At 40.0% G+C, this 26,228-nt stretch overlaps 1 protein-coding gene across 1 annotated transcript in view; it reads left to right on the top strand.

Annotated features, from left to right (window-relative positions):
* l3mbtl1 (L3MBTL histone methyl-lysine binding protein 1) overlaps positions 1-26,124 on the top strand; it is a 29,385-nt gene extending 3,261 nt beyond the window's left edge. Inside the window, exons 4-22 of the mRNA XM_073874916.1 lie at positions 1,175-1,309; positions 1,489-1,655; positions 4,356-4,488; positions 4,611-4,659; positions 5,827-5,918; positions 6,626-6,730; positions 6,832-6,967; positions 12,483-12,574; positions 12,773-12,924; positions 13,029-13,105; positions 20,755-20,840; positions 21,022-21,132; positions 21,602-21,740; positions 21,841-21,940; positions 22,401-22,595; positions 22,700-22,749; positions 22,957-23,114; positions 24,729-24,791; positions 25,153-26,124. Coding sequence (XP_073731017.1) covers positions 1,175-1,309; positions 1,489-1,655; positions 4,356-4,488; positions 4,611-4,659; positions 5,827-5,918; positions 6,626-6,730; positions 6,832-6,967; positions 12,483-12,574; positions 12,773-12,924; positions 13,029-13,105; positions 20,755-20,840; positions 21,022-21,132; positions 21,602-21,740; positions 21,841-21,940; positions 22,401-22,595; positions 22,700-22,749; positions 22,957-23,114; positions 24,729-24,791; positions 25,153-25,287 — 2,175 coding nt within the window. The 3' untranslated portion in view covers positions 25,288-26,124. The remainder of the gene's footprint in view (positions 1-1,174; positions 1,310-1,488; positions 1,656-4,355; positions 4,489-4,610; positions 4,660-5,826; positions 5,919-6,625; positions 6,731-6,831; positions 6,968-12,482; positions 12,575-12,772; positions 12,925-13,028; positions 13,106-20,754; positions 20,841-21,021; positions 21,133-21,601; positions 21,741-21,840; positions 21,941-22,400; positions 22,596-22,699; positions 22,750-22,956; positions 23,115-24,728; positions 24,792-25,152) is intronic.
* Positions 26,125-26,228: the final 104 nt, after the last annotated feature.

Genomic DNA, 26,228 nt, shown 5'->3' with positions numbered 1-26,228 from the left:
GGTCACGAATGGAACACACCTTGTGTCTGCGTGCAGGTGTTTAGTGTTTCTCTACAGAGTAATATCACCATCTAGTGGTCTGGCATGCATAATACAGCATTGTAAGTCGTGTTTGCGGATGTGTAAATGCAGATCTTTTGACAGCATAGTATGCAGGAAATTTTTAAAAACGTGTTAATTTTTTGCTACATCATTGTTGTGTAAATATAGCATCGAGCTGCGACAAGCAATGAGCAGAGCGACGCGATCTCATTGATTTCAATGGAAGCTTGCCGACTTCAGCGACACGAGCGACAGTGATCATTGGCGACTGGATGGAGCGTGTCCAGTCGCGCTTTAAAGTTGAGAAATGTTTAACTTCATGCAAATGATGAGGGACTTTTGGGAGCGACTATCAATTAGAACGAAGCAGTGTAGTTCACAACATCCCTCTCTCGTCAGTTACTGGAGTGGACGTTACTCATTTGTTTATGACAACCAGATTTAGAAACGCCTCTTTTGAAAGAGACGAGCGACACACAGCGACAAAGTCGCTTATAATGTGAAATTACCTTTAGAAGGGCAGAGTTCAGAAGTGAAAACTCTAGAGAGATTATTTTTGCAATTGCATGTCATAATATAGCCATTTAGGTAAAAAACAGCACTATGTTATCTGAGACTTTCAGAAAGTACATCTTTGTCAAGAGTGCATATTAGTATCTTAGAGGTACACATTGGTACCAAATGTACACAAATATCTTTTATATCACATACACCTTAAAGGGAAAGTTCACCCAAAAATGAAAATTCTGTCATCATTTACTCACTCTCATGTTGTTACAAACCTGTATAAATTTCTTTGTTCTGTGAATTCAAAGGAAGATATTTTAAGAAATGTTCGTAATCAAATCGTTCATGGACACCATTGACTTCTATAGTAGGAAAAAGAATACTATGGAACTAAATGGCATCCACGAATGGTTTGATGAGCAAAGAAATTTGTAACAACATGAGAGTGAGTAAATGATGACAGAATTTTCATTTTTGGGTGAACTATCCCTTTAATGGTAGCCCATAAAGGGTAAAGTTGACTCTCTCAGTGACAGTTTTTGTACCTTTAGTGACTTTGTGAGGAGAATTTGCATTATTTTTTACATTAATATTGTACACTAAAACATTTTTCTACTCATTGCAGTTATGTGTTGGTGATAGTGCATCACTGGAAGTAATAAGCGAAAGGAAAACCATCTCTTCTAACCAGATGTCAGCAGAATCCCAAACAAAATCAGCTAATTTTAGATTAAAAAAAGATGAAAAATCAGTTGTAATTGTTTTTTATATGCATCCAGACTGTTATATTGGATTTGGTTGTATGACTTTTGCAAAGCAGACATAGTCTTGACAGATCTGTAGCTTTTTTATATTTAAGTCCTAGCTGAATCCCAGGGTCTGTATGTCACACCAGTGAAGTCTTATGAATTTTAGCAGTTTCTTTTAACAGTTGTAATTTCAGATGTGTCAGCTGATGGGAAGGACATGTCTGCTGCTTCTGTAGTGGCAGAGAGACTACAAAGAGCACACATGGAAGTTCGGGATAGTCTGCTTAATCACAAGTGTGGGACATCAGCCAAACAGAGCTACCCAGAGCTGCTAGGGAAAGAGCAAGTGTCTGAAAAGTAAGAGTTTTTGTGACCAAAAGCTTTTATTCAGATATAACGTTCAACTTTTGTTTAAAAACTCTTTGGCAAACAAGCATTGAAAACATATGCATAGAGCTCCATCTAGTGGATATCAAAAAACATCCGAAAAATAACATGACATAAATTATTTAACTAAATACACAAGTTTAACACAATTATTCTGACAAGAGTGTAATATTTTTGTTCCAATAGACCCCTTAATCACCCACGTCACTGTGACGTCACCGCTCTAGCTGGAGGCAAAAAATAAGTAGGAACTCATAGCTGGCACGCTAAAAGTTTGAGTTTTTGACTTTAAAATGTCATCTTGTTGTGTTTTTGGCTGCCAGATTAGAAGGAACAGCACTTTTGGTTCAAAAATAAAGTTTTACCGGATCCCGGCAGACATTTCTTCACAGAAATCAAGAAGACAATTGTGGTAATGCAATACGGCGTACAGACTAATGCTCGTGTTTGCAGTGCACACTTCATATCAGTTAAAATAATCTACAGTATGCATATGTACTGTTGTGTTGGTTTAGTACAAATGAGCAAGTTTCTGTTTTATAGGTGAAAAGTCGCCAACCGCGCTATTGTTTAGCTTAAAGGTGCAATTTGTAAGATATTTGCAGTAAAATATCCAAAAACCACTAGGCCAGTGTTATATATTTTGTCCAGCTGATTACTATCAATATCTGTAATGTTTTCAACTACTTGTAAATCGTGAGAAAATTTCCATTCAAAACATTGACACGGGGCAGTGCAGTCTCCTGTCAATGACGTTAATATCCATGTGACCCTTTGTCACCGCCTTTACTGACGTAAACCACATGACCACACTGGTCGAGCTCGAAAAAATAAAATGGCGGCCAAGGAAGCGACTGGAGCACAAATTTAGTGTAAATAAACGTATATTTTCACTTTTTACACATTTTAGTTGCATTTCTAGCGAGAAATTAGTATTGTAGTTTTCAAATATGTGATTAGTTATCACAAAGGCGCTCTCTGTTCATATTTCAAACACGCTGCCTTTGAAGTGCGTCGGAAAGCCTTTCTCTGAGCTGCCTTCAGGCCTCTGAGTCCAAAGTCATGTCCTCATGAGGCAGCGAGGCCACAAGTCCTCACAGTCCTCACAGCCTTGAGGTTTCGGACGCAGCCAGTGTTGTGGACAAATGCGGAACTATGCGATAGCGGCTGTCGGGCTACGCGCTTGCTCATGGACTTATGGATAACTCTTTACCGTCTGCCGCTGGTTGTGTCAGCTCCTGTTCGCGTACGGGTCAACCAAAACGACCCAAGAAGAGTTTGGAACAAAACGAGAGAGGATCAATTTGTTGTTGCATTATCTGGATAGAGAGAGCTTCACGACAACATTTAACTAGACCGAGATTCTGATCCTGCTTGTGTTTTACGCGATGGGTGAGTTGTTTTGATTCGTAACCCTTCAAAAAACGTATGCTATTATATTGATCACAACATTAGTGTGTCGATTGTAATCAGCGCGTCTTCCCGCGGACGATATGCACATCAAAGGTATTGTACAGCAATATAAATGGTCATTTTAAGACACTTCACAATAAGATTTGTACTGTCAATACATTATGTGAAAAATCATTGTAGATTGTTAGTTGAAAACTTAATTCTGTGCTGTGTTAACCATCGAATTTGGACTAATATAATGTCTATGACTGAAAATTTCGTTTTGAACATCACATATAAACTTACATAATGAAATAAACGATGTCATCAAACGCAACATTTATAAGACTTGATTACCTTATCCATCAACATGATTTCTTGTTCTCGTCTGATTCATGGCCATCAGCGGTTGAGTTAAAGACTACAAATCCCATAATTCCACGCTGCTTCAGAGCGTCAGTAGACAACATCATTGTTGTTGTTTGATCTGGCGCCATCTATCGGCGCAAATAATACAAACTGCATCTTTAAATGTTAAACAAACATACAGCGATAGATGTGTGTGCCATCGTTTGAATGGTCTCTTAAAATAATCCACATTGCTTTAGACAGTACACCTAGACAAAATTACCCAAACCACCTGAAAGTAATTCATATCTTGTCTAGGAAATATCCAAAACCTAGTTAAAATCGCAAGAGTTAATTTACAAAAATAGCTGTCACGGTCCCGCAGAATCAGTGACTGTACATATTCGGACTCTTCCAAAACTGCTTCTGCGTCCATGTTTAATAAATCCCTCCTAAAACGTGCTATCTTTAGCTTGTCAACATTGCCTCTGCGGCTCTTTTTGCCTCCAGCTAAGCCCCGCCCACACAAATACGTCACAATGTTTACCAACTGTAAAAGGGTCTATATAGCATTAACAATTTAACAATTGCATCCATGAAAAGTATATATTTAATAAATAAAAAACATTTCCCGGTGTTAGTAATGGGTTAAATGGGTAAAAATGAACAAAATGGGTTGTTTTTGTAAATTTTGTCTTGTGAACATTATGTAATCATCTGTTATATGAAAATTCAATGAGCGAAAAAGCAAAAGGCAGTTGTTATGAATATTATCCCTGTTACTTATTTGGCAGATTCTGCAATAAGTTAAATTTGTTTTACCTCTAATCTTACCCCAAAGCTTACGGTAATGTTGCTTATGTAATAAGACAGTAAAGGAAATATAGTTTCACCCCAAAACAAAGACTTTTGCTTCTTTCTTTGCTTTAGTCCTGCTGGTGTTGAGAGTTTTACAGAAGCTCTACTGACCTCTCATGATCATGAAATGTTGAAGCCCATGAAGAAGAGGAAGAGGAGGGAATACAACAGCCTATCAGATGAAGACTCTGATAATGAACCAATGGTGCAATGCTTTAAATTACTGATAAATGTTATTGCTGATAAATTGCTGAGTGATGTGAATTATCTTTGTTTGTTTCTTCATACAGCGTATTGAGTACTAATAAAACACTTTTGTGATTCAAGGAGGAGAACTTTGAAACTTCAAAAATTGATGGCCGATCCAATAAAGGTAGTTTAATTTTTTTGTTGCACAGTCCCAGAATACACAATAATTATTTTGAGAAACTATTATTAATGCATAACAGATTTAACACTATAGCGCTGTGCGATTTTTGAGAAATATCTAACTGTGATTTTTCTGACAGATTCGATTTGCAATTTTTTTTAAATTAACATTTCTAGATGGTTAGATCTTACTGATATTGCTTACGGGTCTGGTAATTTAACTGTATTAATTCATTTTGATATTTTTTATTAAAAAAATAGGGAAACAAAAATAAATAAATTAAGAATATAATTAACACTGCTTTATTTTATGACCCGAGGACTTTAGCTCAGACTAACATTATTTAAATAAGTTCAATTCAATTTTATTTATGTAGTGCTTTTCACAATTGTTTAATTGTTTCAAAGCAGCTTTCCATTAATAGATGCAGGAGAAAACACAGAAAAATAAGCAACTCAATACAGCAGTTAAGATTAACGTACTAGCGAGCGTAGTAATAATATAATGTATATTGAGGGTGCTAAGTTAAGCCAATGTCAGCAGACTCCCCAGGGGTTAAAAAAAAACCCTAGGAGAAAAACCCTGCGGGAAAAGTCAAGGAAAAAAAAACCTTGGGAGAGAGAGACCGAAATAGCTGATTTTATAGAGAATATATTATATGATAGGTATGATTTTATACAATTTTATGGGAATTAAAACATAATATATATGTATTTTAAATTAGATTACATTTTAATTTTAAAGTAGATTCAATTTTGTTGCGATGACATGCATGCCCGTTACACCCAGTTACGGCATTCTTTCTGCCTTTTGTTCACACAGGACGTGTTCCTTAAATGTTACAACAACACTGTAAAAAATTGCTGTAATTATGCAGCTGGTTGCCAGTAACTTACTGTAGAAGATAAAGACTGAAAATGTTTCATTTTCATTTAACTTTGAACAAACTGTTGCCAGTAAATAACATAAATGTAAAATCTACAGTAAGTTACTGACAGCTAGTTGCCAGTAATACCCAATAATACTGTAATTTCTACAGACATTTGATTTTTTAAAGTGAATGTTACTAGGTCCCCTTTATGGGAGCGATGTGTGTGTTCACACAGAAGGCTCTCTGACAATTTTACGGAAGTATTGTGTATATGGGCTATAAAATGATCGTTCTCTCTGTAGATCCAGAAGAAGCTAAACTTGAGTCATGGTCCTGGCCACAGTATCTAGAAGAACAGAAAGCTATTGCTGCTCCAGTCCAACTCTTTCAAGAGGTATGACCTTTTAACTTTGCTGTAGAAAGTAAACACTGCAAATGTATTGAAAAAATACTTATAATGTATTGTATAATGTAAAACGTTATGATAAATAATAATTAATTTAATGTTTCAGATGCAAATGTAATCTTAGTTTCCCAAGTAGCCAACCCTGTTCCTGCAGGCACACCAACATTACCCATATTTCAAAACACACCTAAATCCATTAATTAAAACATTAATGGAGATTCCAAGATGGGATATAATGAGGTCAGATGTGGGAGACATCCAAAATGTGTACTGTAGGTGTGCCTCCAGGAACAGGGTTGGGAAACGGTGTAAATATGTGCACTTATGCCATTTCACTCATGGCATTTCTGCGAGAAGCAATGAGTGTGGAAAAGTTAGATATTGGATCTGTATTTAGGGAACCAGTGCTACATACATTAACTTTCCCTTAGTATTGCTTGATGCTCTTGACACTATGAGAATGCCAAACCATTATGCCAACTAACAGTACTGATTTGGTACTGATCCCATCCAAGTAGGCATTCCCGTAGTGTCCGCTTCTGTTGCAGCATCAAGTAAGTCTGTGAAAGGAAAGCTTTTTGATGTAGCAGGGATGTTTTATCATAACACATCAAAAGAGCAAAGACATTTTATTTTTCAATTATAGATCATAGGCACTAACTTCTTTTTTCAATTTAATTACATTAACTGTCCAGACACAGAGGGTTCCCATTATTAAAAACAACTTCAGACAGGGCATGAAGTTAGAAGGCATTGACCCGCAGCATCCCTCAATGTATTTCGTCTTAACAGTGGCTGAGGTGCTGTACAACTTCTTATTTCAAGCAAATTTCACATTCTTTCATTAAAAAGTTATTTCCAAATGAAATGTAAATCATTTTTCTAATATGTTTGTCTTTAGGTTTGTGGTTTTAGATTACGTCTTCATTTTGATGGGTATTCGGACTGCCATGACTTCTGGGTAAATGCCAGCTGTCCTAATATTCATCCTGCTGGATGGTGTGAGAGCACAGGTCACAAATTATATACGCCAAAAGGTGAATTAAAAAACTGATTCTGATTTTGAAATCTAATTGGATGAGCAAAATTTGAAATCATTGTAATATGGCGGATAAACACACAGGTGTGAAATTAAAGTATGTGTTAAGACGGCCTCACACTACAGGATTATCGGCCCAAATTTACCCCCAATTTTCCTGCACCTCGATCTGTTTCAATGTTTGGCTCAGAATATTATTTAATGTGTGACACAAGCAAAGCAAATGGGGGCTGGCCCAGTCATATCAAGCATGTTTGATATTTAGGATTTTAAATTGGTAGGATTACATAATTACTTTCAGAATAGCCAATGGGAGAGGTAGGTGAATGACAGACCTTTTGAAATGGCAATTGCTAAACAAGTTGCTGTGCAGTCCAGTAGACAGTGGAGACGAAGACACAGCTTGGGAAAGTGTGAAAATAACACGACTGCCTGAATAACATGTCTGTGAAAATATATACTAGCTTGCGAATACTTTCACTTTTTGTTGAAGTGATGTGAAACATTTTGCTCTGGCACAATAATATCCTGTAGGTAGTGTGTGATGCGCCATCATCTTAAAATCTTGTAGTGTGAGCATGTTTAAGATTTAAGGAAAGAAAATCGGTCAAGATTCTCCTTATGTGTGTGCTGCAACCAGACTTCATAATTGGCCAGATTTGTAAAAATCCTGTAGTGTGAGCCCGGCCTTAAAGCCTGATCTTATGAAAATGTACATTTTTTACGAGTTGTCTAATTTGTTTGAATTTGTGCAAAGTGAGTTGTCAAAACAACATCACAGGGGCAAAGGCAAATCGTACAAAGTGTCCAAATGTGGTCGTTGTCTGAGTTAATACGAATTTTCATGAGATAGCGTTGGACATCAACTAAAGTCCTTGAAGTTGAATATTGGTGTATATTTTTATATAGCAGCCCTACTGAAAAATCCAGCTAAGACCAGCATAAGCTGGTGAGCTGGTTTTAGCTGGTCCCCAGCTTGGGTTTAGCTGGTTTTGCTTGTGTAGGAAGTGTCATGATTCACGAAGAGGGACGGGACCTAAGTGCAGAGAAGGTGAACTCAAAAAAGAGTTTATTAACATAAGAGCCCATGTGGGGGCGAAATACAAAACATTCACAAGACTAAGACTAGACGACACACTAAGACAAAACTTCACAGGACTAACTTGACTTGACTATGTCAAAGATAACAAACATCCAAAACGATTCAGCACAGGACAAGACACAATGGGGCCTTAAATAGGGAAAACTAAACAAGATAACGAGGGAAGTTCAGGTGCGGGGAGTTAACCAATAATGAATAATTAACCAGGAAACAAGGGGGCGGGGGCAGAGACAAGACACTGCAGCACACTACCCAAACAAAAGGCCATGTGCTACAACACAAAACATGGGTGCCGCCACGATCCTGCCACATGACCATGAACAACTATGAATAACTATAGGCTTGTTCGACTTCCGGCTGTCGGTTCTTGCGGCGCCGCATGATGACGTCAAAGTACTGCGAGAATGATTTAAGAAATCATTTTTGTCTCGCGATACTTTGACGTCATCCGGCTGTTGATTCTTGCGGCGCCGCATGAAGTCGAACAAGGCTTATGACAGACAGGCAGGATCATGACAGTACCCTCCCCTTAAAGGGACGCCTCCAGTCGTTCCTCAAAAAGGTATACAAGACAATGGACAAGACAGGGACACAGACTATGACAAAATGACAACAGATTCATCAAATACATTAAAAAAAAAAGTCCAATGGTGATGCTTAATTAACTAAACAAGGAAATTAAAGTTCATAAGGGTAAACATGACTAAGGCTCCAGAGAAAAGTCCAAGGATGCTTGGGCAAAGGCCTACACTGGAGCAGTTGCTGTAGTGGCTGCTGCTGCGCAGACAGCTGTAGTGGCTGCAGCTGCACATACATCTGTAGTGGCTGCTGCTGCGCAGACGGTTGTAGTGGCTGCGGCAGCTGCAGGAGCTGCGGTGGAGCAAACTGCTGTGGCTGAGCATACTGCAGGGGCTGGGGCTGAAGCTGTGCAGACTGCTGTAGCTGTGTAGACTGCAGGGGCTGTGGCTGTTCAGACTGCTGTAGATGTGGTTGAACAGATGGCTGAGGCTGTGGCAGCGCAGACGGCTGCAGGAGCTGTGGAGCTCTGGCCCTCCTTAGCAGTTGGTCCATCATGGTCAGATCGGAGTCCGACAAACCCTGCTGGGTCCCTGATTGGCTGAATCGTTCTGTCATGATTCACGAAGAGGGACGAGACCCAAGTGCAGAGAAGGTGAACTCAAAAAAGGGTTTATTAACAAAAGAGCCCACATGGGGGCAAAAGACAAAACATTCACAAAGATTCACAAGACTAAGAATAGACGACACACTAAGAAAAAACTACACTCCTTAGCAGTTGGTCCATCATGGTCAGATCGGAGTCCGACAAACCCTGCTGGGTCCCTGATTGGCTGAATCGTTCTGTCATGATTCACGAAGAGGGACGGGACCCAAGTGCAGAGAAGGTGAACTCAAAAAAGGGTTTATTAACAAAAGAGCCCACATGGGGGCAAAAGACAAAACATTCACAAAGATTCACAAGACTAAGAATAGACGACACACTAAGAAAAAACTACACAGGACTAACTTGACTATGTCAAAGATAACAAACATCCAAACGATACAAAATGATTCAGCACAGGTCAAGACACACTGAGGCCTTAAATAGGGAAAACTAAACAAGATAAAGAGGGAAGTTCAGGTGAGGGGAGTTAACCAAAAATGAATAATTAACGAGGAAACAAGGGGGCGGGGGCAGAGACAAGACACTGCAGCACACTACCCAAACAAAAGTCAATGTGCTACAATACAAAACATGGGTACCGCCACGATCCTGCCACATGACCATAAACAACTATGAATAACAATGACAGACAGGCAGGATCATGACAGGAAGCTGGTTTTGCTGATGTAGCAAGCTGGTCTGGCTGTGTTTTGGTCACATTTTAAGCTGGTCTAGCTGGACTTAGCTGGTCATGCTGGAATACCAGCTGGCCCACCAGTATGACCAGCTTTGTCAGGCTGGGAGGACCAGTATAAACCACCTTAAACCAGCTAAAACCAGCTACCAGCTTATGCTGGTTTTAGCTGGATTTTTCAGTAGGGTGTTGACAAAGGTTTATAAAAACAGTAAGCCAATTGAGGGAATGTGTTACACTGATTTTAGCACTTTAACGTAGTGTTATATCTAAGAATGTCTCTGTAACAATTGTAATCTCTGTTCCCTGAGATAGGGAACGAGACGCTGCGTCATAAAATGACATTTTGAGGAATGCCATCAGCGTTCACATATCTGAATTATTTGTAAACTAGTCCATCTTAAAGGCGACAGGAGATGACTTTGCTTCCTGAGACACAAATTGGTCCATTAGACACCAAATCTGTTCCACTACCTCGACAGAATAACTTCACGTTCTGGACTCCTGGAATGAGCATCGCACTGGGCAACAAAAATGTTTTCTTTGAGCCCAGAGGAGAACCTGAAGCGCCTGTCTGACCTCCTTGGTGATTGTTGTATGAGACCACCGACATATTGTCTGTTCTGGTCAGACATGGGAGGAAGTGTTTTAATACCTGAAACACAGCTATCATTTCTTGGCAATATATGACACTGTTTACACTTGGTATTAAGATGTGTTTTCGTCGATCGGATGACAAGTGGACGAGAAAAACACATCACGTTTACACCTGGTATTTAAATCCGTCTCTTGTCCACTTTTGATCGCTTCTGTCCTGAATACTTTGAGGGGTTGGTCTGTGAGACTGTGGCCGAGTCTCCCTGTTATTATTTAAATGCAAGCGGGAGAAATGACGAGTTTATATAGACGCGATAATATTATGTCGCTGCTTGTGTTGTAAGTAAACATGTTGCACAGTGTTTTGTACATGTATATGTAAAAGTTTTCTCTGAATTTTCAGCGTAATTTTCACACGCTTGCAAAATTAAACTGCGTATATCAGCCGCTTTAGTTGTATCAATAAAAGGCTAAAAATAACGATGCACACAGTGTGTTCGCGCCAGAAGTCAGAAAAGACGTAAAGCATTGTGTTCAGTACCTCAGATTAGATAAATGGGCGGAGAGAAGGCGGTCTCCTGTGGCTGTTCGAACACATTCAACCACATGTGCGTTTACATCTCAAAAGCAATCCAATCGAAAGGGGTTTCGACTACCTCTGAATGTGGTTAAAAGTGGTTGAAAGTGGAGGAGCTCAAACCGTTTTAAACACCGTTTACACTTGGCATTAACGTTGTGATCCGATCTACGAAAACGCATTTTAATGCTAAGTGTAAACAGCCACTATGTGCCAGAGGAGATGTTGCCCTTTTCACAGATCTCTCGGTAAGCGGCCTTTCCCTACCGCTTTCCAACCTGTGAGGGGTGACTCTATCTATTGTGCCCCCAAGGTGACACCCTGGTTGAGAAGCCACGGTCTCTTCTATGCAGCCAGGGAACAAAGGCATTTGCACGTAACCCTGAACATACAGAACAAGTTTCCCCTTGGGGAGAACACTCTTTGAGTCACCACTGAGGAGGTCTTATGTGCAGTAGGCCAAAAGGAATCATGTTGGACACTACTGCCATCAGACCCAACATTCTCTAAAAATACTTCAGTGTGAACATGGCCTAATATAATCCCGGACACTGCTGTCAGGATTTACTCGGTGCGAGCGGGAAACAGAGGTCCCTGCATCGTCATAGAATCCCAAACCACCTCGAGAAACAATGTTCTTTGTTTGGGGATTGAATTGCTTTTTCATCTTTAAGACGTAGTCCCAGATGTATCATATGGCCAGGAATGACATCTTAATGCCGAACTGCCATGTCGTGAGGCTGAGCTAACACCAGCCAGTCGTGTTAGCGGATCCCCTGAAGTCTCAGTGGAGCAAGGGTTGAATCCATACAATGTGTGAACTTGTTAGGGGAAAGAGCTAGGTCAACCGGAAACACCGGATATTGGTACGCTTTGCCCACAAAAACGAACTTTAGAAACTAGTTTTAGAAATTGTTCAGATGTGTAAACGCTGAAAATGAACATGAAAATGTTTCTCACTCTTAAGGTTCCCAGCTAATAACTTCCAAATAATCACTTCCAAAGTTTCTTGGCAATTTTGATGACATCATCAATCATATTTTGGTAGGCCAACCCGGAAGTTAGCGGGACGCTTGTTTTCTGGCCAAAAAGCTCATTCATTTTCCCCATTGACTTTGGGATTTAACAAAAACCCCATTGAAATAAAACCATCGACTTCAGGACAATGAAACCAGAAGACAGTACAAAAAATGCGTAATCCCTGCAGCACACTATTGGCAACTTAATGTAACACAACATTTTGTGGTTTATTGTTTTAATACTATAATCATTTAGAAAAATATAAGATCTGATATATCACAAGTTATATAGTATATAGTTGTACTGTATATTATTGCTATTGTTTATGTAGAGCGCATCATTCAACCCTTTTCCCTTGCAGGATGTAAAGAGGAAGAGTTTTCCTGGTTGAACTATCTTAAAATCACCAGATCACAGGCTGCCCCAAAAGAAGTGTTTTCCAGCACAATAACAGTAAGTTACAACAAAGGAAACATAATAGATGGCACAAATAATGCAAAGATTATGGGTTTGAATCCAAAGGGAAACATACAGATAACTTTATATCTTGAATGCACTGAAAGTATTGTGTTTGCTATCTGCGAATGTTGGGTTAGAAAGATTACATTTACTTACAAAAATCCTGCTTGTAAAAAGACTTTATATCATACAACAGAAACAGATTGTGGATTTGAGGTGGGGATGAAGTTGGAGGCTGTTGACCGCATGAATCCCTCTCTCATCTGCGTTGCCACAGTAACAGATAAAGTAGGCAACCGTTTTCTGGTTCATTTTGATAACTGGGATGACACTTACGACTACTGGTAAGTTACAACAACTCCTCAAGCGAGCTTTATGTTATCTCAAGAAATGAACCATGACCTATAGTTACACACTTCCAGGTGTCTCAGTTTTTTCTTTATCACAGGTGTGATGCTCACAGCCCATACATTCATCCCATTGGCTGGTGTCAGGAAAGGGGCCTCCCCCTCACGCCTCCACAAGGTGACCTATATACCTAATCACACTTACATGTACTTAAATACATTTTTTTTTTACCAGGTGCATCACTGGGGTGCGGGGTTGGGCAATTCTAATCCTGCGTTCAGACCGTTGACACGCGTCTGGAGGTCTCGCGGCGCGAATGAGGTGTTTAGCAAGGCGCGTTAGACACAATTCCGCCTCGTTTGCGTGAATGCCGCGAATTGAGTGTTGCCGTGGAAAACGTGCGAGTTGAAAAATGTGAACTTTGGCGGAAAATTCTAATCCTGCGTTCAGACCAGCCACGGTAGAGGCGTCAAGCGTGAGTGATTTCAATGTAAACATGCGTTGACGCGCGTCTGGAGGTCTCGCGGCACGAATGACGCGTTTAGCAAGGCGCGTTAGACGCGATCCCACCTCGTTCGCAAGAATGCCGCGAATTGAGTGTTGCAGCAGACAACGTGTGAGTTGAAAAATTTGGCGGGAAAACACGCCAGGTTAACCAATCAGGAGCTTACTCTAGTAGTGACATGATTACAGAAAGCAAGCGGAGTCGCATATTCTTTTACAGGCCCAAAACTGCTAGTTGTGCCCCTGTTTGTTACTACAGTACTATTGTACTAGAAAGTTGCACTGGTGACGTGTTAATGTCATCTTATTTACAGACAAAACATTCTTATGATTTGGACAATTTTGCCCTTTGAACACCAAGAGAACACATACCAAACAATAGTTCAAAAGACTTCTGAGTATTGAATGTTGTAGAGTGCAAAATTTGCTACAAAAAAGATGTCAAAACCATTTTGCCAACTTTTGTTTCACAAAAACAATGTACTTTAATGAGAAACCTTTTGTTGCGGAAAGGCAGTAGCAGGGGAGTGGTCATGAATGTGTGGTTGTGATGATGGGTTGTATGTTGTCATCACTATCATTCTACCCATGGTGTAGAATCTCACATTATGTGTATTGATACCTGTCTTTTTAAATAATCATTAATCATTAACATTGGGTTCTGTGGGTTGTGTTTTATGTGCTTGTCTTAAATTCTATCTGAGCACATGCAGTGCACATATGCTATGTATTGTTCATTAATAGGTGCACATATTATTGAGTAATGCTAAGCTGAGTACCTGCAATAGTTTCCAATAATGTATAATGAAGCACACTGAAGCTATTTTGAGTTTAAACACAATTTATTTCAAACAGAGTATTTTAACAATGGCTATTGTATAGCATGTGGCATACTCACTACTTCCTGGTTTTGTGACTCCGCCTTAGGGAGGGCGGGACAACTGTCTTGCATATTTATTCATTTGGGTCAAACCATTTTGTTGTGTAGGGGGAAATGAATTTTGCCTTTTGTATGGGTTTATGGTCAGTGCTTGTTTAATGCTGTTTATAGCAGTACATTTTAATGTTGGGTAGTTAAAGATTGAACTTTAATTTGCTGTCTATTGTGCATTTTATGTTTATGTAGGTAAAATGTTGCAACAGTGATCCCTGAATTTGGTAGGGCTCATCAATTAGTAAGATTGGCCTAGGTTATTTAAGTCAGTCTGGGCAGTACACCTGAGGACAGAGGGTCGTGAGTTAAACTTAAGCTTTTTTGCTGCATAAAGCATTTTTCTTTGTCGAGGTACTGACAAATTTGGCACTGATTTGAATGCCTTTGTTTGAAATGTTTTGCTGTACATAATTTTCGTTCCTTTTTTTTGCACTTTTTTGAATTTGACACTCACGCCATGCTGCGTCTTATCGTTGTAATAAACAACTCTTGGAAATGAATTTTGTGTGATCCAAGCCTTCCTACCACCTCCCCTTGGCCTCACTCGGGGCACACTACGACAAATGGTGGCAGCGGTTTTTTCAGTGCAGTAGGAGGCTTCAGGTATACACAAGGATGCCACCCAAGAAGCAAACGACGCAAAGAACAGTGGGTGAGGTTGAGGAGTGTATCGAACTGGTTCCAGACCAAGGAGGTGCTGTGACTGAGGCAACCTCTTCTTCGATAACCGAGCCAACTGGAGCAAAGATGGAACATCTGAGCAGGATGCTGGAAAGCTTCATGCAGTCTCAAAAGGATAGAGAGACGCGGCTGGAAATGGAAGCACAGCGACAGGAACACAGATGGCGTGCTCTTCAGCATCAGTTCGGGCAATTACAGGCAGAGGTACAGCGAGAACGGCTGGAGCGTCAAGCATTGGGAGGTATGCCAGCGCAAGCCATCTCTTCGTCCTCCTGGCCACAGAACACAGACTTTCCCAATCTCAGAGACCATAGAAGGCAGAGCAGCCTCCAAGGAGATGATGTAGTACAATCACCAGTGCCATCTCAAGCAGCAGAGCCACCACATTGGATGGGCTGGCAAGGCCCAAAGATGTTACCGTTGCAAGAAGATGATGATATAGAGCACTACTTAACTACCTTTGAACGAATTGCTCAAACCTGTAGATGGCCGGTTCAGGACTGGACACTGCACTTGGTGCCACTGTTATCAGGCAAAGCAAGAGCAGCCTACGTGGCGATGGAGCTTACAGATACTTTTATGTATGACAAGGTCAAAAAAGCAATTCTGGACAAGTTTGAAATTAATGCAGAGACCTACAGACGTCGCTTTAGAGCTAACACACTTCAACAAGGCGAGTCCCCCAAAGAGCTGCAGGCAAGACTGAAAGACCTTTATGACAAATGGATTACACCAAAGGACAAGACCAAGGAGGAAATAGGAGAGATGATTGTCTTGGAACAGTTTCTTAGAGTGTTTAACCCTGAAATCAGAACCTGGATTTGTGAACACAACCCTACCTCCTCAAGACAAGCAGCCGAGCTGGCTGAAACTTTCATCGCGGCTAGGCGATCCACTTATCAACTGGGATACAGTCAAGGCAGTACCTACAATATGGCAGGTAAGTCTGGGAAAGTGGTCGGAGGTGGTTTACATTATAACTTCAGCAAAGGCCCTAGCTCCCAAACCCTACAACATAAGTCTTTCAATAACCCCAAAAGTTATCAGGCGGATAGTCAACGCAAAGATAAACAAGTGTTAATTTGTCATGCATGTGGCCAAGCAGGACATAAGAAATCAGAGTGTACAGTACAAAGAGTCAGTGATACACACCTTTGTTATGTTCCTAGACCTTCTCAGGCAGGTAAGGAAGCTTATCAAAATTCTGATACAGTGGTTGATGTGGTAATAGGGGGCAAACAGTTCAAGGCTTTGGTAGATACTGGTGCTAGCCAAACATTAGTAAGAGAGGAGTGTGTGAGACATCTCAACATGGACAGCCATAGCAAGCTAAGGGTACGTTGCATACATGGTGATGAAAGGGAGTATGCTACTGTGGACTTGAACTTGGAAATAGGAGGCCTACCTTACCTTTTGATAGTTGGCGTGGTTAACCAAGCTCCTTATGCAGTTATTTTGGGTAGGGACCTACCAGTACTTGTTGACTTATTGCAAAGTCAGACAAATGTTGCTGAAGTCAGAGCAGTAACCAGGGCGAAGACAAGACAGGCAGAAAGGAATAAACAAGCTCTTAATGTGTTACCTTTTGCTAACCAGCCCAAAGCAAAAAAGTCAGGAGAAGGGAAGAGAAGAGGCAGGAGAAAGTTAAAGGAACAGTTTTGGTAGAACAACTTCCTCAACCTGACAGTAATGACGTCTTTGATATACCTCACAATATTGCTGAGTTGCAGAAACAGGATGTCACACTCAAGAGTCTATTTGAGAGAGCTACTTCCTCGGACGTAGGAAAATTTCAGGACAGAGATCACTTTATAGTACAGAGGGACATGTTGTATCGTAAAACAGATGAGGGTGACCAGCTAGTGATCCCCCTGTCATTGAGAGCTAAAGTGTTGCAAATAGGGCACTCCATTCCTTGGGCAGGGCACTTAGGCCAACAAAAAACCTTAGCAAGAATTGCAAGTAGATTTTATTGGCCTCGTTTGTACATGGATGTGATTGATTTTTGTAAGTCCTGTTCAGAATGCCAGTTAACAGCCCCAGTCAAGAAAGGGGATAGAGCACCCCTGGTTAGTTTACCCATAATTGATGTACCATTCACTAGAGTTGCTATGGATATTGTGGGACCTTTAGAGAGGAGTAAATCAGGGAACCGTTATATCTTGGTGGTGTGTGATTATGCTACTAGGTATCCCGAGGCATTCCCCCTCAAAAAGGTAAAGACCAGGCAAATTGTCAATGCTCTAGTGCAGTTGTTTTCTCGGGTGGGGATACCCACTGAGGTTCTTACAGATCAAGGTACAAATTTTACCTCCAGGCAGATCAGGGAAGTCTATTCAATGCTAGGGATTCAGGCCATAAAAACCACCCCGTACCACCCCCAGACTGATGGGATGGTTGAGAGATTCAACCAGACCTTAAAAGCAATGCTTCGGAAGTTTGTCTCAAAGACCGGCTCAGACTGGGATCAATGGTTGCCGTATCTGCTTTTTGCCTATCGAGAGGTTCCACAAGCCTCAACAGGCTATTCCCCCTTTGAATTACTCTATGGCCGCCAGGTACGAGGACCACTGGACATTTTGAAGGAGGCCTGGGAGGGAGACATACCTAAAGAACGGACTAACATTGTCTCTTATGTCCTAAAGATGAGAGAAAAGATGGACACTATGGCAGAGCTTGTTCACACTAACATGGCCAATGCCCAGAAGCGGCAAAAAGCATGGTATGACCAGTCTTCACGGAAGAGAACTCTGAGTGTGGGCCAAAAAGTGCTACTGCTTCTCCCAACTTTGGACAGTGGTCTACTTGCCAAGTGGCAGGGCCCCTACGAGATACTGAGGAAAATAAGTCCTACAAATTATGAGATCCATTTGCCAGATCGACGAAAGAAGAAGCAAGTCTTTCATATCAACCTTCTAAGACCCTGGCAGGACAGACCAGAGCCGTTGTCAGACCAGCTTCTTGCACGTAAGGTGGAGGAAGAGGAAGAGTCTATTGAGCAATACTTCCCAACAGTCAAGGATTCTATGGTCCTTCCAGAGCTGGGACATCTAACATCAGAGCAGCAGAAGAACCTACGGTCTTTGATTCCAGAGGGCCTTTTCAACGAGAGGCCAGGCAGAACTGAGGTAATGAAACATGATATCCGGCTCCTATCACCAGGTCCAGTACGACAGACGTGTTGCAGGATTCCTGCAAGGCTTATCTCAGACTTGAAGAAGGAAGTTGAGACAATGTTGGAAATGGGTATAATTGAGCCTTCCAGGAGTGAATGGTGCAGTCCTGTTGTCCTGGTGCCGAAAAAGGATGGTACCCTTAGATTCTGCATAGACTTTTCTAAGTTAAATTCCATCTCTGCCTTTGACCCGTATCCCATGCCTAGGGTTGATGAACTAGTGGAACGCCTTGGGAATGCCAAATATCTGAGCACACTAGACTTATGTAAGGGATATTGGCAGATTCCCTTAGCTGACAGTGTTAAGGAGCTAACTGCTTTCAGGGTCCCAAATGGTCTCTTTCATTTTAGGGTCATGCCCTTTGGCCTTCATGGAGCTGCAGCAACTTTTCAGAGGACTATGGACCATGTACTAAGAGGTACAGAGGATTTTGCAGCAGCATATATTGATGATGTTGTTGTTTACAGCTCGTCATGGGAGGACCATTTGAAACACCTGGCTGCTGTGTTCTCCAAAATCCGTGATGCAGGATTGGTGGCTAATGCCACTAAATGCCATCTGGCAAAGCCAGAAGTGACTTACCTGGGGTATGTACTAGGGGGTGGAGTAATAAAACCCCAACTAGACAAAGTTGAGGCAGTGCGGTCATGTCCGCCTCCAACAACCAAGAAGCGAGTGAGGTCCTTTTTGGGTCTAGTAGGTTGGTACAGGCGCTTCATTCCCAATTTCTCTAGCAGAGCCGCTGTACTAACAGACCTCACCCGCAAGAACAGCCCTCAGAAGGTTGTCTGGTCTTCTGAATGTGAAGCAGCTTTTCAGGATCTCAAAGACTGTTTGTGTCAGGACCCAGTGTTACAAAGCCCCAACTTTGAACTTCCCTTTTGTGTGCAAACAGATGCCTCTGGGGTCGGGCTAGGAGCTGTACTGTTACAAGGCGACAGTGGAAACCGTAGGCCTGTGCAGTATATCAGTCGGAAGCTGTTTCCCCGTGAGGTAAACTATTCTACAATAGAGAAAGAAGCTCTAGCTATTAAGTGGGCCTTGGACACCTTGAAGTATTACCTCATTGGCAAGGACTTTATCCTAGAGACTGATCATCGGGCATTACAATGGCTTCATAGAATGAAAGACAGCAATGCCCGCATTACACGCTGGTATCTTTCGCTACAACCTTTTAAATTTCAAGTGAGGTATAATGTTGGAACCCAGAATGTGATTGCGGACTTTCTGTCCCGTCACTGTGATTAGTGACGGGCTTAAGGGGGGGGTATGTGATGATGGGTTGTATGTTGTCATCACTATCATTCTACCCATGGTGTAGAATCTCACATTATGTGTATTGATACCTGTCTTTTTAAATAATCATTAATCATTAACATTGGGTTCTGTGGGTTGTGTTTTATGTGCTTGTCTTAAATTCTATCTGAGCACATGCAGTGCACATATGCTATGTATTGTTCATTAATAGGTGCACATATTATTGAGTAATGCTAAGCTGAGTACCTGCAATAGTTTCCAATAATGTATAATGAAACACACTGAAGCTATTTTGAGTTTAAACACAATTTATTACAAACAGAGTATATTAACAATGGCTATTGTATAGCATGTGGCATACTCACTACTTCCTGGTTTTGTGACTCCGCCTTAGGGAGGGCGGGACAACTGTCTTGCATATTTATTCATTTGGGTCAAACCATTTTGTTGTGTAGGGGGAAATGAATTTTGCCTTTTGTATGGGTTTATGGTCAGTGCTTGTTTAATGCTGTTTATAGCAGTACATTTTAATGTTGGGTAGTTAAAGATTGAACTTTAATTTGCTGTCTATTGTGCATTTTATGTTTATGTAGGTAAAATGTTGCAACAGTGATCCCTGAATTTGGTAGGGCTCATCAATTAGTAAGATTGGCCTAGGTTATTTAAGTCAGTCTGGGCAGTACACCTGAGGACAGAGGGTCGTGAGTTAAACTTAAGCTTTTTTGCTGCATAAAGCATTTTTCTTTGTCGAGGTACTGACAAATTTGGCACTGATTTGAATGCCTTTGTTTGAAATGTTTTGCTGTACATAATTTTCGTTCCTTTTTTTTGCACTTTTTTGAATTTGACACTCACGCCATGCTGCGTCTTATCGTTGTAATAAACAACTCTTGGAAATGAATTTTGTGTGATCCAAGCCTTCCTACCACCTCCCCTTGGCCTCACTCGGGGCACACTACGACAGTGGTCAATTGTAATATATATGGGTGTGTTAAAACCTGAAATGACAAACACCCCACCCCTAATGAGCAGCCAACACAGATACAAATTACTTACAAATTAGGCTACTATATTTTTTTTGCATGGTGCTGAATTGCATGTAAATAGTCTGTACCTTGTGTGAATTGTGTTTTTGATTCTAGGTTTTTATTTATTACAAGTCTCTGTGATAACTTAAACATCTGCTTGCCCTAAATGTGTCACTTGCTCTAAAGTTGTATGTACCTATACTTGTGGCATTACAGTATTTGCATTAACACTAGTTTCCAATTTAGATTACCCTGACGCTGATAGATTCTCCTGGGAGAGATATTTGGAAGAGACAGGCTCAACAGCAGTCGCCACTGAAGCATTTAAAGTGGTGTGTATTAAACCTTTCAGTCTTTCAAAGGACACATAATATGATCTACATCAGAAACCATTATCTTCTGTTTAAAATAATAGTTAGTTCTGTTACTAAATAAACACATTAAGATTCTTCCTACAATAAAACCCAAGTTTGGGGCGAAATGGTCACACTTACTTTCCATGTGTTTGTATAGCGTCCTCCTCATGGCTTCCAGGTGCAGATGAAGTTGGAGGCAGTGGATAAGCGATGTCCAGGGATCATCCGTGTAGCTACGGTTCAAGAGGTGGACACTTACAGAATTAAGGTGTGCAAAACTACTTCTGTAATTTAAAGTGTGACAACATCTAAAGTAATTTTGCATTTTCATTTGGAGAGTCTGGAGGAAAAGAGGCAAACAATCCATGTTCGTTGCTTGAGGTCCAGTGTAAAGTTTCCACAGTCAGTGATGGTTTGGGGTGCAGACATATACCCTCAATACAATTGTCATTATGAACACATAAACAACAAAAACATGCTTGCTTTAATCATTAAATGATTTATAGTTCTGAAGTTGGCACTTTCTTCACCTATAACATTATAAATATAAGTTATATTTTTTCATATGCGCAGCCCACTGTCACACAATAAAAATTGACAATCAGTATAATGATTGGAGCTACACTTATGTATGAAAAATAATCTGTGAAGATAGAATAAATAATGTTTTATAATGTTATAGATCACTACAGCATTTCTTTATTCTTAAAATACAACTCAAAATCTTTTGTACTTAGATTCATTTTGATGGCTGGAGCCAGTTGTATGATGAGTGGGTGGATTCGGACCACCCGGACATCCACCCAGCTGGGTGGTGTGACAGCACAGGACATCCCCTCAAATATCCACCTTGTGAACCAATTGCCCAGAAACATGGTGAGAATCTAAAAACTCATAATTCTGTATCATTCCACAGACACATATGTGCTCATGTAAAAAAATACTCTGTCACTTCAGAGTATTATACACCATTTAGGTCCCAGAGAGAACCTGGCAGCCCGACAGCCAAACTTCTCCATGTCCTGTAAAAGCCTTCCTCAACCACGCAACCCCTCCAAATACAGCTTTCACCACAGGTTACTCTCATATGTGACTTCTGCATACAACAAATTCAATACACAATTCAATATTGTACATTTGTTTTCATTTTCTATATAATTACTATATGAAGAGTTCACATGCAAAAGCCGCTAAACGCCACCTTCGTCAAAAATGAGATAATGACATTAACTGAATACGCTCTACATACACGCTCAAAAAATACTTTCGCATCAAAATTTTGCATTTGAACTCTTCATATTATCCTAAGCCAGTGGTCTCCAACGTGGTCCCCGCCAAAGCAAATTCCATTAATAGCCTCAATTTTTAATATTTATTACATTTTATTTAAGTTTTGAGTAGACTATATCAAAAAAGTAACCCTCCAGATTGTTTTATCCATTGCCTACAAAACAGGTTGGAGACCCCTGTCCTAAGATATAACGTATACAAATAAACGTTAACAAATTGTTTTAAACAGCTGTGTTTTCTTAACAGAAAGTGTCCTACTCCAGGATGTGATGGGTCTGGTCATGTGACCGGGCGTTTTACTGCTCATCATTGTTTATCCGGCTGTCCATTGGCTGAGAGAAACCAGGGCCGACTCAAGGCAGATCTCTCTGACACAGAAGGATCCAAACGTACCTTCCTTGTCTTTGGGCAGAGAGGAAAAAAATCACGATACCATGGCAGGTAAAACTGTGGTTACCGTTGTTTGTCAAGTACGATGCAAAGTTACATTTAAGATGTTGTGGTTATATAAATATTCACACAGCACTTTTTTTCGCTGTCATTAGGATTGGCCGCCCTCCTAAATATCGTAAAAGTCAGCAAAGAAACTGTCAGAGTGAGTTGTACTTTTTAATGTATTCTGTTCTTGAAACATTGTACTGTCTCCTGTACTTCCAGAAGAAAACAATGCATGTTTATACAGAATATGCTGATTAGAATATACCAACAGCTATAGAGCATATAAATCTTGTTTTGAAGTATAACCAGATTATGGCCCATAATTTAAAAAAGATGATAAAAATGACCATTACGTATGTTTTAGATATGACGTCAGAAGCCATGTACCCCTCTCTCTTCATGACGGCATTCGCGGCAAATGCGGACCGGACTCTTTCGCTCTGCTGGGAGCAGCATTGTAAGTTACTGCCTGGTGTTGCAGGAATTCATGCAACTCAAGTAGCTACCTGGACTATAGAAGAGGTAATCACTTTATTCAATCCTGCCTAAAACATTGGTGCAAAGAATTTATTTAAGTGTATTTAAAATCATTTTAAAGGGGACATATCATGAAAATCAGACTTGTTTCATGTTTAAGTGCTATAATAAAATAAAATAAAATGTAATTAAAAAACTCATATAAAACTTAATTTTGAAGAAACTATGACAGAAAAATGAACACATACTAGATAATTAATGATTTAAATGCTTTTTAAATGAAACCTCTATCAGGAATAGCTGCGCGATGAAGTGAAACTAAAGGGTTAATAAACACAAACTGATGCGCTTTCTATATGACGCACTCTACATAATATTAAGCTTCATATACAACATAAATGTATTATACAACATGCATATATCTGCACAAAATGCCAGACTTAAACTAAGTTATGTACTGGACAAAAAGTTTAACTCCTGTTGCGGATATGCATAATAAAACCCCATTCACACAGACATTTGGTCCCAGAAAATACCCGTAAAATTGCCAGACAAGCGTCTGTGTGAACACAAACACGTTCCGTAAATCTTCAGGGATCGTTCCCGGAAAGAGGACATAGTAAGATACACGGAAAACCATCTGTGTCAACAAAAAGCCGAAACAATGCCGTAATGGGCGTGTCGTAATGAGGACGCGCTTGCATTTCAACATTCACGATGAGAAATGTTGCAATCAAGATTGAAGCAGTTATCAGGAAATGATAAATGAGACGCATAAACAATGACGCACGTGCCGTAGTGAGGACGCGCGTGTCATGGCAACATGAAGTTGGTTCAACTCTTTAAAATTAGGAATTAACATGCAGATCAACATTCACAACGAAAAATGTCAGCAAACTGGACTTAAGCAGTTATCAGGTAAGTTAGCTCGTCACGTACCGTGCTAAGGCGGATATCATTCAGCAGCATAAAAGAATATCACGTCACATGCTCATTTAAGCTTATAATAAATAAAAAAAGCCAGCGCGTCATCCCAACAAGATATATCGTTCAGCTCCTTAAAATGGGGGTTTTAAATGCATACAGAGATCAGGGAGCTCATCAATATCCACTCTAAAGCTGAGATCATTCACCAGCATTAGAACGGCACGTCACGTGCTCCTTTATAATCTTATCATTAACAAAAATGCACGCGAGTGATTTCTGGAGAGAGAAATAATAAATAATATGCAAACTTCAGACGCTGCGGATAGGGCAGGACTTTCAACAGGTCACTTGTCTTTCCGGGACCTTGCAGATGCCAGCAAATAATTGGCAGTATAAATAAACAAAAAAATCAAACAATCCCGGAAAAATCCAGGATGCATTTTCCGGAATGTCTGTGTGAAAAGGGCTTAACAGTGCACTTTTAAACACGTCCAGCCAAAGCACAAGCTACACAACATTAAGCAGCTTTTGCTATAATTTTAGCGATTTAGCTGTGTTGTGTCGTCCTCTCACCTTTTCTCAGTCAATATATGCTTATATTGCTCCCTGGTATCTCTTGACATTTGATGTTTAAATATGAGATCATATGAGGGAACTTGTGACGGCGCTGTACATTTTGCACCTAAAGGGACTTGATTTTGTATTTAATATATATCGCTCTTTCATTGGCAGGTATTTGGCTTTGTCAATAATCTCATTGGTTGCGAGGAGCAGGCCAACATTTTTAAAGATGAAGTAAGTGATTAGTATTTTTTTGTATATTTATATATTCACGGTACCATTCAAAATAAAAACTTAATTGCAGTCCATACTTGGTGAAATTGCTATTTTAATCAAATCAATTATGAAAGCGTTTTAAGTACTTCATCTAAAATATTTATGACAAAAATGTCTCAATGTAATCATCCTGACCATGTCATTTAACTCAAATACAGTGCTGCAGCTACACCAACTACTAGAAGCATGCAGACATAATTACTATGCTAGTAGATTGTTTACATTTATGTTCATTTACAAGTTTCTTAAACCATCAATGAAGGCTGATCCCATTTGACCTAAAACTTGTAAACCTTTTCAACATTTATTTCCTCCTCAGATGATCGATGGAGAAGCATTTCTTTTGCTGACTCAAAATGATATTGTAAAGATCTTGAATATAAAGCTTGGACCCGCTCTGAAAATTCACAATGCTATTTTAATGTTTAAGAGTACAGATGAAAGCCTAAAGTGAGCGCTAGTGATCATCAACAACCTTATTTTGCTTTATTGATTCATTGATTCAATCTACCATCCATCACATGTTTGGTGTATACTGTCTAAACCAGAGAGAGAGAGAATACCAGCACTCAAGAGCTATTAGCCTATATGGAAGTAGAACAACATACTATAAATATATCACAAGTTTTAAAGTGATATGGTTTACTCTCTGTTGTCAGGGCAGATTTCAGTTGAGTTGGTGCTACTGTACCTTGGTACCGGGTGAGGTTAATGCACTTTACATAAGGAGTCACTAGTGCGTGCTGTTGTTCACACATAGTTGACTTCTGAGTCTAAGCCCAGCCTGATCTCACGAGAATTCTTACATATTTTACGAGCTGGCTAATTTGTAAGAATTCATACAAAGTTAATTGTGCAAAAAAGATGATTATAAAAAATGAAAACAATAACGAAACCCCACGCCTAACCCTAATGTCACATAGGCAAAGGCAAATCGTAGAACAATTTACAAATTTGTACAAGAATTAGCCACCTTGTAAAATACATACAAATTGCCATAAGCCAACTGATTGAATTGTTCAGGATCACAGACAATGTCGTCCATCAGTCATATTTTGAAGTACTCTTAACATTAATGTGTTACATGATACAAGATATTTTACTAATATAGTTTGCATTGTCAGTGTTATTTTTCGATGTATGTATGGAAAACTTTAACGGGGTAAATTGTTGTAACAGAGGTCGGGTTTTTAAATGTTTCTATCATTGTTTCTCTTTCAGATGGGAAAGTGTTAATAATGTACAGTAAAGTCTTGTTCAGTTCATCACCATGAATAAATGTTTAATTCAACTAATGTGGTGTGGTTACTACTGCTGCTCATAAATTTACTCATTCGTGTTATGATGTTGTGATGACCCATGTGTTATAGGGCTTATTATATTAATTGCAATTGA

This window comes from Misgurnus anguillicaudatus, chromosome 13 (assembly GCF_027580225.2).
Source record: "Misgurnus anguillicaudatus chromosome 13, ASM2758022v2, whole genome shotgun sequence".
NCBI classification, from domain to species: domain Eukaryota; kingdom Metazoa; phylum Chordata; class Actinopteri; order Cypriniformes; family Cobitidae; genus Misgurnus; species Misgurnus anguillicaudatus.
The sequence above is the reverse complement of the archived record's forward strand: the minus strand, read 5'-3'. Positions and strand labels throughout refer to the sequence as shown.